Genomic DNA, 14,550 nt, shown 5'->3' on the forward strand with positions numbered 1-14,550 from the left:
ACACTATGAGGTTTCCATTCCATCAGAGATAAAGTCATGTTGTCCCAATGATGTCTGAACATCTGTTCAGCTACACTAGAGGACCTACAATAATATCTTGTTAAACAGATGCTTAATTAGCATGCTATACTTAACATGATGAACCAGAAAGAAGCAGCAGCACCTCCACTAATGCTGCCCCCTCAACCCTAATGCTGCCCCCTCAACCCCAGTGCTGTTAAATGCTGATCGGAGAAAGGGAACCGCCTACAGAGAATCATTACACTCTAATAAACCACACTGGTAATGGTTGGGAAGCGTTAAAGCACATTTACACCCAGTGTGATGGAGATGTGATACGTAGACCTGATGATACATTGTTTACACTGTTGAGAGCTGAGTTTAAGGTTCTTCCCAAACACCCCAATCGCAGGTAATAACACTTCACGCTAAAGGGGCTGGAATTCAAAATGGCTTCTCCAGATTGCCTACACTGTGCAGCTGAGAATGCAGACAGGTCAAACATGTGCATTTTATAGACAGACTGTACTTGACAGACTTTACAGTAGGCCTACTCCTCCAAACAGAACTTTCTCATGGAAGTTCTCAAGGATGCTCTCTTGTGTCGGTTTCTATATGTTAGAATCGTTGAGTCCATTGGTTTTTTGTATTTCAGTAAATCAAACGGCATACAGCACACAGACAGTATCCTATGAATCATCAGTGAGCACAGACAGCAACAAAGAGCTGGGGTCACTGGGTTGATCTTTTGAAGGCTGCATAACTGTGTAAACAGAAGACAGACAATAACGATACGATATTACTCTTTTGAAGTTATAGCCCATCTCTGGCTTTTCTATGGCTCGGGCATGGATACAGAAGTCTCCCTGGAACTTCGGTCTATGACCATTTCACAACATGGGACAAAATCCAGCAAGTCACAGTTAATTCTGAACTTGCTACCAGAAATGACTCAGGAATGTTTCACATATCAATCTGCAGCCTTTGTTACCACAACCACACATCACAGGCAGGCAGCGATTGTACTGTGGAATATCAAAACATGGGTGCTTTTAGAGGTAAAAACATGCACACATCCAAGTACCTTTCTTGGACCTAAACTGATTAAGAAGTGTTTTTCTTCGCACACTGTTAGATGCTTACCCATACTATATGCTGTCAATTTAATACAAACCACCAACATGAACACAGTCGCAAACAGGAAGCCCTGGCTGTAACTTTCCCGCCCTCAGAAGAAGAAAACAACTCTGGCTGCAAACAGGAGGAGCTTCCGGTCAGAAGGAGGAAAGGGGGAGGGGAGAACAGCAAATGTTGTTTAGAGCTGGCAGTTTCAACACGCCCCAGACTGGAACTTCTACTTCCAGCAGAACACAGAGATCCTTGCAGATTGCCTGAAAACCTTGCTGCCAGTACTGAGGCCGAGGCCCGGTGAAATAATTTTACTATCTTCTTCTATAGATACCTGTCTATATTGTACTATAGTACTAACTGATACTTTCTCCTCTCAACATTTAATAATAAGGTGAATTTAATGGGAAATCAACAAAACATTTCACCATGTCATTGGATTTTTTGCAAACATATTTTTTTTACATTTTCATAAGTAGATGACTTTTTGCAAATCCAATCAGTTTGATTCAATTTTTTTGGCTTGAAATTACGCAGAAACAAAGTTGATTCAACATTTTTGTTGCCCAGTGGTAACCTATTTATGTCAGTCGATTAATATGTTAACACCTTGCCTAACATACACCTTGCCTAACACTTAGGTAGGTTGTGCCAGCATTCTTGAACTGAGCAAACATCGGTCCCGGAATCCAGTCATGGAGGTTAAAAATAAACAATGACACGTTCTCCATTGTATCTCGTGTGTGTTTAACCAAATAAAGACACTGTGTGACAAGGTGTGTTATTGTTCACTCTAAATTATCTACAGACCCTGAAGCTCTTGTAAACTTCAGTGCAAATTATTCCCCAGTAGCTCTTTCATGTGAACACTTAATGGTTTGCTAATTGGCGTCCTTGCTAACAGTCACTCTCAGAGGAAATATATGGTCACATATCTACCCTCTCTTTAAATAAGGGCTGTTTGCCAAATGTTGCAGCAGTTGCTGAAAGACAGATGACAGTGTTCGTGTCTTGGTCTGTGCCCCTGGTGCAGCTCAGCTTTCTGACGTGTAGCGGTTCCCCAAATCGAAATTAAAAAGTTGGCGTAATTGTGACAAATCTGAAGCGTCTAGACACCCTAAAATAGATGACCTCAGACAAGACCGTGGGTTGGGTTCTGCAGACTGTGGCTTGGTGGAAACCAAAGGGGAAGGAAAGGCCTTGGATGGAGAGAGAGAGAGAGAAGAGAGGAAGAGAGAAAGATGACCAAATATTTTGCCCCAGATCCTGTGCACAGACTCACACCTCCATGAAAATACATGATATCAGATTCTTATCTCGATGAATACTCAATCTACCAATGAATGTAGAAGATGGTGGGCTCAGTCTTCAGAGATTTTTTCTCTCACTCACTGTCTTTTTTTCCCCCACAACTTTCCGTGGCTCTCATTTTGCAGTTGCAGGTCACCCCAGCACACTGAAACGAATCATGCTGAGGTGGGGGGAATAGTGAGTATGGGCGAGTGAAACAAACAGAGAGGATGTGAAGGAAAAACAAAACAGGAGGTAGAGCGAGACAGAGAAAGACAGAGTAGAAGAGGAGAGAGGGGGGGGGGGAGCGGAGAAAGAAGAGAGACAACATGTCCCAGACTGTTCACATCGTTGTTTATTTGCCTATTCCCATGTCATTTCAGGAGGAGAATCTGGTGGGTAAGATAAAGTGGTCCAAATATAGATACACTGACGATTTGGGTCTTTTCTCAATAACAATCCTGCGAGTCAATTTCACTGTTGCATTTGGTGCCTGTTACCATTGCTTAGTACATTATGGTAGAATTATAATGGAATAGAGCTATTGTAAAATGTCATTGTTAGTTTGACCCCAAACACAGTGTAAGGTGGTTTAACTAAATTTGACTATATTTCTTCTTTATTGCAGAAGAGTCCAAAATGAACTACCGGTAGTTAACAATTGCATTGAAGTAAAGTATTGAACCCTCAACATATAACCTTTTTTACATCTGTACTAAGTTCACAGCATGATTCAACATCAATATACCATACGCCAGAGGAGGCTGGTGGGAGGAGCTATAGGAGGATGTGCTCATCGTAATGGCTTGAATGGAATAAATGGAATGTAGTTATTAAACATGTGGTTTCCATATGTTTGATGTGTTTGATACCATTCCATTTATTCCATTCCAGCCATTACAATGAGTCCGTCATCATATAGCTACTCCCACCAGCCTCCTCTGCTATACAATCTTGTTAGCATTTACAGTAAGTGTGTGATTGGGATCGGAGTGAGTCTGAACATTCCCTTCACATTGTGACTGTAAGTCTCCATGCAGGGCATCACCCCTCTGTGTCTGCATCCCAAATGGCACCCTATTACCTACATAGTGCACTACTTTTGAATAGAACCCTACTAGGATACAATTTGGGACCGAGACTCTCTCGCTCTCTGTAGCGGATGGCTTCTTTTCCAGTGTGGCTGTTGTGTTCTGAGCAGTAACTGGAGCTGTTAGTGTTACGTGCTGGGTCTTAGCCCTGATATCTACTGCAGGCTCAGGGATTACACAGGGCCAGTCAATGGGAAGGAAGCTAAGGCACAGGCGATGTAGTATATCTGCAGATGCCAGGCTTCACACCATTACCCCAGCAGCCTCTATGGGACTCGGCCCAGGCCCCCTCCATGGGGTTATGGTGATCCCCTTCGATTTCCCACGATCTCCTCCTCTCTAGTACCCTCTGTAGAAGCCACTCAACAGCCCAGGTGGACATGGAGGTGAACTCTGTAGAGAGGAGCTGTTCATTACCAGTCAGAAGATCAGAGCAGCACATCGTTATCAGGAGCCATCTCGACAGGGAGGGCAGAGAATGATCCCTCCGTCCTTCCCTCCCTCCTGATCTATATCTCTCTATCTCTTCTTCCTTATTTATATCTCTCTATCACTCCTTCCCACTTTCTGTCTCTCCTTTCTAACTGCCCTCAAGCTGTTGTGATAGCAGTGATGCGTCACTGATAACCACACACACACTCTCTCACACACACGCAAACCCGCATGCATGCACGCACACGCACACACACACACACACACACCTGTTTTCAGAGGGACATTTAACAATTTTCTGGTGATTTGGCCTAATGATTTGTGAACCTGAGTGGGAGTCATTACTACATAAGTGTTTGACCCTTGGCAGAAGCAAAACATTTACTCATGCCTTAAATATTGTTAACTCTTGCTGTCTTTTCTCCAAATATACCTGTATATACACTGAACAAAAATATAAACGCAACATGTAAAGTCTTGGTCCTGGTGGTTAGAGCTTTGGGCCAGTAACTGAAAGTTTTGCTGGATCGAATCCCGAAGCTGACAAGGTAAAAATCTGTTGTTTTGCTCCTGAGCAAGGCAGTTAACCCACTGTTCCCTGGGCTCCGAAGACGTGGATGACAATTAATAAGGCAGCCCCCCCGCACCTCTCTGATTCAGAGGGGTTGGGTTAAATGCAGAAGACACATTTCATTTGAAGGCATTCAGTTGTACAACTGACTAGGTATCCCCCTTTCCCTCTCCCATGTTTCCTGAGCTGAAATGAAAGATCCCAGAAATGTTCCATACGCACAAAAAGCTTATTTCTCTCAAATTGTGTGTACAAATGTGTATACATCCCTGTTTGTGAGCATTTCTCCTTTGCCAAGATAATCCATCCAGCTGACAGATGTGGCATAACAAGAAGCTGATTAAAGAACATGATCATTACACAGGTGCACCTCTAAAATGTGCAGTATTGTCACACTACACAATGCCAAAGATGTCTCAAGTTTTAAGGGAGCATGGAATTGGCATGCTAACTGCAGGAATGTCCACCAGAGCTGTTGCCAGACAATTGAATGTTCATTTCTCTACCAAATTCGTTTTAGAGAATTTGGCAGTATGTCCAACCGGCCGAACAAATGCAGACCACGTGTATGGCGTTGTGTGTGCAAGCGGTTTGCTGATGTCAACATTTGTGAACACAGTGCCCAATGGTTTTGGTGGGGTTATGGTATGGGCAGGCATGAGCTACAGACAATGAACACAAATGCATTTCATCCCTGGCAATTTCAATGCACCGAGATACCATGACGAGATCCTGGGCCCAATGTCGTGCCATTGATCCGCCTCCATCACGTAATTTTTAAGCATGATAATGCACAGCCCAATGTCGCAAGGATTTATACACAATTCCTGGAAGCTGAAAATGTCCCAGTTCTTCAATGGCCTGCATACTCACCAGACATTTCACACATTGAGCATGTTTGGGGTGCTCTGGATCAACGTGTACAACAGAGTGTCCCAGTTCCTCCCAATATCCAGCAACTTTGCACAGCCATTGAAGAGGAGTGGGACAACAATCCACAGGCCACAATCAACAGCCTGATTAACTATATATGAAGGAGATGTGTCACGCTGCATTAGGCAAATGGTGGTCACACCAGATACTGACTAGTTTTCCGATCCACTCACCAACCTTTTTTTAAAGGTATCTGTGATTTACTACAGATGCATATCAGAATTCCCAGTCCATAGATTTTCAATTGACTCATTTCCTTATATGAACTGTAACTCAGTAAAATCTTTGACATTTTTGCTTGTTGCGTTTATATTTTTGTTCAGTATAATCTGAACCCCACACACCTCCTCCTTTTCCCTAAACCCTCCTCTCCCCCTTTCTATCTTCTCAAACACACGGTTGTCGCCTGTGATTCGTTGTCATGGCGATCAGCCCCCAAGGGACTCATCCCAAAACCGAAAGTTCTGCTAGTCTGAAATAGAACCGCCGTCTCTCTCCTGGGGGATGAGGTTCACTAGATACAGAGAGATAGTGAGAGAGAGAGGGGAGGGTGGGAGGGGGTGGACAGGAACAGAGAGTGGAGAGACGAGAGAGGAGAGTGAGAAAAATAGAGGGAAGGAGAGAGAGGAGAGGGGGAAGGAGAGAGGGAAGGAGAGAGGAGGGAAATAGGGGGGGGGGGAGAACCAGAGATGGAGAGAGAGGAACAGAGAGAGAGAGAGAGAGAGAGAGAGGGGAGAAAGCAAGAAAGAGAGGGGAGGAGGAGGAACAAAGAAGAATAGAGATTAACAGAGAGAGGGACAAGAGAGAAGGTGCAGAGAGAAAGGCAGGGCAGAAAGAGGGAGAGAGAGATACAGCAAGAGTAGAGAGAGAGAGGGTGAAGAGAGCGAGAGGAGGAGCAGAAAGTGGTGAGAGATACAGAGAGAGGGAGTGAGAGAGACAGTGTGCATCCATTCCAACTGGGTCACATCGCCGGAGCTTTATGTAAGGGTAAACACTGCTGCCCTGTTCTGTGCCCTTGATTACATACACACACACACAAACACACACACACACACACACACACACACACACACACACACACACACACACACACACACACACACACACACACACACACACACACACACACACAAACACAGGAGGAGCAGTCCTTCTCCAGAGACTACCCGTTGGGATGCTGCACTTTACATTTTTCAGTTATATACTAGGTCCAAATTTGCAGAGGCACTGAATTGAAACGAAAGCCATCACTGTCTCTCAGTGGATTTACGATAAGTACACCATGACAGTGAAGTGAACCCTGGATGTTAGCTCGCGGTCAGCATAACTTAGCATTTCATCTCTGCCAAAGTATACTGAACAAAAATATAAATGCAACATGCAACAATTTCAAAGATTTTACTGAGTTACAGTTCATGTAAGGAAATTAGTCAATTGAAAAAAATTCATTCGGCCCTAATCTATGGATTTAACACGACTGGGAATACAGATATACATCTGTCACAGACACCTTCAAAAAAAGGTAGGGGCGTGGATCAGAAAACCAGTCAGTACCTGGTGTGGCCACTAGTTGCCACATGCAGCATGACACATCTTCTCCGCATAGTTGGTCAGGCTGTTGATTGTGGCCTGTGTCCCACTCCTCTCCAATGGCTGTGTGAAGTCAAATCAAATCAAATCAAATCAAATGGTATTGGTCACATACACATGGTTAGCAGATGTTAATACGAGTGTAGCAAAATGCTTGTGCATCTAGTTCCGACAGTGCAGCAATATCTAACAAGTAATCTAACAAATTCACAACGACTACTTTATACACACAAATGTAAAGGGATCAATAAGAATATGTACATATAAATATATGGATAAGCGATGGCCATGCGGCATAGGCAAGATGCAGTAGATGGTATAGAATACAGTATAAACATATGAGATGAGTAATGTAGGATATGTAGACACTATTAAAGTGACGTTATTTAAAGTGACTAGTGATACCTTTATTACATTCATTTATAAAATGTATTCAAGTGGCCAGAGATTTGAGTCTGTATGTTGGCAGCAGCCACTTTATGTTGGTGATGGCTGCTTAACAGTCTGATGGCCTTGAGATAGAAGCAGTTTTTCAGTCTCTCGGTCCCAGCTCTGATGCACCTGTACTGACCTCGCATTCTGGATGATAACAGAGTGAACAGGCAGTGGCTCGGGTGCATCGTGTGCAAGTTGCTTGATATTGGCGGGAACTGGAACACGAGGTTGTACACATCGACGCAGAGTATCCTGAACATGCTCAATGTGTGACGTGTCAGGTGAGTATGCAGGCGATGGAAGAAATGGGACATTTTCAGCTTCCACGAATTGTGTAGAAATCCTTGCGACATGGTGCCGTGCATTATGCTGAAACATGAGGTGATGGTAGCGGATGAATGGCACGACAATGTGCCTCAAGATCTCGTCACAGTATCTCTGTGCATTCAAATTACCATCGCTAAAATGCAATTGTGTTCATTGTCCGTAGCTTATGCGTGCCCATACCATAACCCCACCACCAGCATGGGGCACTTTGTTCACAATGTTGACATCAGCAAACCGCTAGCCCACACAACGCCATACACGCTTGTCTGCGGTTGTGAGGCCGGTTGGACATACTGACAAATTCTCTAAAACGCTGTTGGAGACGGCTTTTCGTTGAAAAATGAACATTCAATTGTCTGGCAACAGCTCAGGCTACATACTGCAACACATGTTTCAGACTGGATGCCTCCTTGTACTTCACTGCCTCTACAGAATAATCGGTGCTGTCTAAATCACAAATAAAAATGGGAAGATATAGCAAGATTTTGTATTACACAAATCCATTGATAATCAACTGATGAGAGGGGACTCAAATGAACAAATAAGTCCAGGTTCTGTTGCTCCCGGTTACAGTAATTCACAAGGTGTCAACTTGTGGCATCTAAGAGGGTGGAGTGATCTAAACTATTGCCTTGAACGGATTAAACAGAAAACAGCACAGACAAGAAATGAGTTAGTTTACTAAAGTGGATTATTTCAAATATTGCCATTGTGAGAATGATGCATTTCATTGTTTAGTTTTGTTTTGTGTGTAATTGGCTCACACGAGGAGGGGATACAACACTACAGAATGTTGTTGGATCTCTCACCTCTGTCAGTCTCTTCCCATTCTACACCCATTCCCAAGTTCAACATTGGCTATGTAATAGACCCATGTCATTCCAGTTCATATTTGCGATGGTTGTTTGCGCATTGCGTTGTCTGCGCGCCGGGTGTGATTGTAGAGGGGGTGATTGTCTATTAAAGGGGAAGCCAGTCGTTTAAAATCCTTCTCGGACTGTTTCAAATCCCCCCTTGCACTTAGAGAGTAGAATGGAGGGAGGAGTGCGGGTGTGTGTGAGAGAAAGAGAGATAGCGAGAGAGTATGCGTATGTGTGATAGAGAGTGTACATGCTTGAGTGCTTGTGTATGTGTGTCTGCGTGCGCGAGTGTGTGCTTCTCTGTGTGCGTGTATGTGTATGTGAGCGCAAGAGCCAGGGAGAGCGGCACACACAGCCAAGGCAGACGGAAGGAGAGAGCGAAAGAGAGAGAGAGAGAGCTCGGAGCGAGAGAAAAACAGAGATAGAGATAATGTAGAGGAGGGAGGGAAGGGAGGGAAAGGAGGGAGGTTCTTGGGGAGTTCTAACGAAGGGCGTGGCCAGCAAACTGTCAGTCACTGCCGTTTACCACACAAAATGGGTGTGCTCAAATATAAGGACATCCAATGGCAAGCGACGTTGCTTGTGTCACCATGGTGATGGGGCTGTACTCGGGGAGGTTGTGATGGGTTGACAGGTGCGTGACAATCGGAGCTCTCTGCAAGCATGTACGCCAAAGGCAAGAGTAACAACGTGCCGTCCGACAGCCAAGCCAGAGAAAAGTAAGTTTTATTTATGGGGGGAAACCGCAGCAATGAGGGAGGATTGAGAAAGTTAATGAACGTCCGGGTCAGTCACACGGAGCTGTTGTCGGAGAAGAGAGACATTGCAAGAGAGAGACTCATAAAGGCATGATTGAGGCTTTGCACGGCTTTAAAAGTTGACCATGTCAATTTCTTTGTAAATTCTGGAAATAACAAGAAAGATTACAATATAACATCATGGGAAAATATAATATATGCACGAGGCTAGCCGACTTACATGACCGTGGTTCATAGGACACCTTTTACCGTTATACTAGGCTAGTATTTCTGCGACATAGCCTATATTTTTGACAGCAATGCTTATCAATCTACAGTTTGTCAGTTTAGCGTTATTTCGCTATATAGTATGCAAAAACATTATACTGTCTGTAGAGGTAGCTGTTGTAAAGCCGAGGCAACTGTTATGTTCAAGTTTTTCAGTGGAGCTTTATGCACGCTTACATGCCCAAGTCGTGCATATTGCTGTGAGTAGAAGTTGTCTTTGCATTAAGTTGACAAGCAAGTGACACTATCGCTGTTAGTTCAATCATCCGATCCATTGCATGCTACAGTACCTCGCAGCAGCTGACAGACAGACAGGCTATTAAATATCCAGCATAGCCTAATGTGTCATCATTATTAAGCTATCATTAACATTACCTGACTTTTTACTTGCATAGTCTAGCGTAGCCTACAGGTCAAGGTGCCTAAACAATATGTTTATATACATTTTCGAAAAACATGTTATAACTACAGGGTTATACAATACATGCACATTGCAACTTATGTGTTTTTCAGTTGAGCAAATAATTAACATATTGACACCAATGTCCGGACGGGGGCTTTTCAATTGTAATTTCTGTCAAAATAGCCTACAACATAATGTAATTTCTGTCAAAGATTTAACATCATTTTATGCATACTGTAGCCTCAGAATTATTTCGATGAATGTCTCTGTTGAGTGAGCACATCTTGTGCTTAAAAGAAGAAACAGTTTCCCGGGAGACAGACAGGAGAACTTGGTTACATTAGGCAGGTTTCTATTAACCCAGGCACTTGACACACACTGGTTGAATTGAAGTCTGGAAGAAAAATTGTGACCATACGTAATGGAAACAGTAGATTTTCTAAAGATCGAATACATTTTTATCTGTTCGACAGCGGTGGGTTCTTTTGTCATAGGCACATGGAAATGAGACTATTGCTAATATTAGTACATTCTTGCCAAGGGCTTAACTTTGTGTTGCATATTGGGGAGGTTAGGGTCAATGGGTACTGGGGTCAACCCCCTTAAATGGGGGTCAAGGGCTCCCAACACAGGAGAAAAATAAATAAATAAATGTAAAATGGTTGTTTCTGGTTAATTTAGAATGTATCCCAACCACAACTGAAATACTAATTATTTATATATTACTTTAAACTGTTGGTCCAACTAACAGCTCAGAACGTAACTACGCTTGGCAATTATTTTGGAGAACGACTGTGAGAAAGTCAGTTCTGAGGTGTGTTCAGTTGAATTGAATATTTGCTTCGTTGCGTAATGGCTTGTACTGAACAATGTTCTTCAACGTTCTTGAACATACTTTGAGGTAGCCTACGTTTTCTCCGTTTGGCGGATGTGAGTGGGTTGTGGCTTGAAGAAATGAGTGTGGTATTTGAAGGATAGTGGTGCATTTTTAACCCACAACACAACCCCACCCAGTTTTTCAACTGGTCGTTCAGAACAGCACAGTTTCCGTTTAATTGAATATTGCATTACGTTTTTTCATACTGAACGCAGCCTTGGTGACTTTTCTACTCTAAAATGAATAAAAATTTAATTATGGTGACACCATTAAAATGCTAATTTTATGCTCCAAAATTGAGCCTAAAACGTTCCATGTTATCAGGCTGGTGTGTTATTTAGCAATAAGCATTATCACCTGTAGCCCGACTGATGCAGCATAGAGCCCTGCATTTTAAGCCAGAGTCCTACCCACACCCGAGACATTCAAGGCCCTAACCTACCCAGGCCCAATTGCTTCTGCCAAATGTAACCATTTCACACGTACCAACAAACGGGTGTGATCATTCTACAGCGGTCTTTGCAGCGTACACTCAAACCTGTGTGATTAGAACGCTTATTTAGAACGTCCAGTTTCGATTGACGCAGCAGTCAGCATATGAGCTGGCCACACTGTTTTTTCACGGAAAATTTTTGCACAAACAGAGTCCTTACAAAGTTATGTCTTGAATGTGACCAGTTTATTTTTGGATGCAATGTTAGAATAAAAACGTGAGCTGGCTCACACCCAGGGAAAATGATTTTATGTAGAGGTGCAAACTAGCAGCGAATAAACAATAGGCTATAAAAATAGTTGCACACTCTATATATAAACTGCCAGTAATTTATCGGGTAAATCTCCATCGTTTCGGCATCACTGTGCCTTCTGGTTGATTGTGCCGACATTCACAGAAGTAGCGACAGCATAACACAATTATCATCCAAACTGGAAAATATAGGCTACTTTTGTCCTAGCGCTAACTGAGGAAAAATTCACTTAACACAAGCAGTCATATTTAACTCTTGGCTTATAGCAATTACTATTTGGGTAGTTTGTGCGCACCGCCATGTTTGTTTTTTCGTGTCAACCAAAGATAATAAAGAGGAGACATGATGAGTTTGGTCTGTTTGCTGTATGCATGTTGAAGGAGGCGTTTCGTCTACGATCATTCCCTTCATTCACTTTCGGAAGTTTACTCGAAAGAAGAGTGAACCATTCTAACACCTCATTATAACATCTTTGGTCTGACAGATGTTTACGTGACACCCAAAATGCATTGTATAATGTCAACAAACATGGCGGAAGGTCTCCCGAATGGCTCAGTGGTCTAAGGCACTGAATCGCAGTTCGAGCTGTGTCACTAGAGATCCTGGTTTGAGTCCATCCTCTGACGCAGCCGGCCACGACTGGGAGACCCAAGGGGCAGCGCACAATTGGCCCAGCGTCGCCCGGGTTAGGGGAGGGTTTGGCCGGAAGGGATGTTCTTGTCCCATCACGCACTAGCGACTCTTGTGGCGGGCCGGGCGCAATGCACACTGACACGGTTGCCAGGTGTACAGTGTTTCCTCCGACACATTGGTTCGGCTGGCTTCCGGGTTAAGCGGGCATTGTGTCAAGAAGCAGTGCGGCTTGGTTGGGTTTCGGAGGACGCAGGACCTTAACCTCTCCCGAGTCCGTACGGGAGTTGTAGCAAAGGGACAAGACTGTAACTACCAATTGGATACCATGAAATTGTGGAGAAAAAGGGTTAAAAAAATAACTAACAATTTAAAAAATATATATTTATATAAAGAAACATGGCACCACACATAGCTGGCAAATAGCTCATTATAATCAGTACAAGCTTCATAAAAAGTATTTTACACACATCATAGATGTCCATTACAATCGATTCAATATTCAGAATACATTATTTGTCACCAGTACTTGAAAAGATGTGAATAAGACTGTAAATACATTATGCTACATGGATGGAGCGATGGAGCGGCAGGTAGCCTAGTGGTTAGAGCATTGGGCCAGTAACCGAAAGTTAGATCGAATCTCTGAGCTGACAAGGTAAACATCTGTCATTCTGCCCCTGAACAAGGCTGTTAATCCACTGTTCCTAGGCCATCGTTGTAAATAAGTATTTGTTCTTAATAACTGACTTGCCTAGTTAAATAAAGGTAAAAAAAAATACATGCACTACCTTTCAAAAGTTTGGGGTCACTTAGAAGTGTCCTTGTTTTTGAAAGAAAATAACATTTTTTTGTCCATTAAAATATCATTAAATTGATCAGAAATACAGTGTAGACATTGTTAATGTTGTAAATGACTATTGTAGCTGGAAACGGCAGATAAAAAAAAAAAAAAATGGAATATCTACATAGGCGTACAGAGGCCCATTATCTGCAACCATCACTCCTGTGTTCCAATGGCACGTTGTGTTAGATAATATAAGTTTATAATTTTATTGATCATTAGAAAACCCTTTTGCAATTGTGTTAGCACTGCTGAAAACTGTTATTCTGATTAAAGAAGCAATAAAACTGGCCTTCTTTAGACTAGTTGAGTATCTGGAGTATTAGCATTTGTGGGTTTGATTACAGGCTCAAAATGGCCAGAAACAAAGAACTTTCTTCTGAAACTTGTCATTCTATTCTTGTTCTGAGAAATTAAGGTTATTCCATGCAAGAAATTGCCAAGAAACTGAAGATCTCGTATAAGGCTGTGTACTACTCCCTTCACAGAACAGCGCAAACTGTCTCTAACCAGAATAGAAAGAAGAGTGGGAGGCCCTGGGGCTCAACTGAGCAAGAGGACAAGTACATTAGAGTGTCTAGTTTGAGCAACAGACACCTCATAAGTCCTCAACTGGCAGCTTCATTAAATAGTACCTGCAAAACACCAGTCTCAACGTCAACAGTGAAGAGGCGACTCCGGGATACTGACCTTCTAGGCAGATATTCCATTACAAATCGTCAATTTCCAGCTACAATAGTCATTTACAACATTAACAATGTCTACACTGTGTTTCAGATCAATTTGATGTTATTTTATTGGACCAATGATTAGGCGTATCACACCTCAATTCGAATTAAAACTTATAAGAAAATAATTTGAAATTGACAAGATCAAACAGCCTATTTTTTTATTTTCCTTTTATTTTACTAGGCAAGTCAGTTAAGAACAAATTCTTATTTTCAATAACGGCCTAGGAACAGTGGGTTAACTGCCTGTTCAGGGGCAGAACGACAGATTTTGTACCTTGTCAGCTCTGGGATTTGAACTTGCAACCTTTCGGTTACTAGTCCAATGCTCTAACCACTAGGCTACACTGCCGCCCCATAGATAATTAGCAGGCAGCGCCTGTTGTGTAACAATCACATTTTGGAACAGTGAGTGCATTCTGACATCACGTGCATGAAACAACACATGCTGGGGCGACCGTTAGAGATATTTTGAACTGTATTGTGAAAAGGTTAAAGTCCGGCCCTGCCCGAAACTGCACCTTTCTGTCTGTAAATCACTCCCTGCACGCAGGCTGCTCGCTCTGCATGCACTCTGTGCATGGCGGCTCTGAGTGTGAGTATCCATAGCAACGGCTCCACTTGGGCTGCTCAATGAAGA

The 14,550-nt window shown here is 42.9% G+C and overlaps 1 protein-coding gene across 1 annotated transcript in view; it reads left to right on the top strand.

The window, feature by feature from the left end:
• Positions 1-9,228: 9,228 nt before the first annotated feature.
• The window catches only part of LOC135543086 (single-stranded DNA-binding protein 2-like), a 105,003-nt gene continuing 99,681 nt past the window's right edge, over positions 9,229-14,550 (top strand). The window contains exon 1 of the mRNA XM_064970172.1: positions 9,229-9,376. Coding sequence (XP_064826244.1) covers positions 9,321-9,376 — 56 coding nt within the window. The 5' untranslated portion in view covers positions 9,229-9,320. The remainder of the gene's footprint in view (positions 9,377-14,550) is intronic.

This window comes from Oncorhynchus masou, chromosome 1 (genome assembly GCF_036934945.1).
Source record: "Oncorhynchus masou masou isolate Uvic2021 chromosome 1, UVic_Omas_1.1, whole genome shotgun sequence".
Classification (NCBI taxonomy): Eukaryota; Metazoa; Chordata; class Actinopteri; order Salmoniformes; family Salmonidae; genus Oncorhynchus; species Oncorhynchus masou.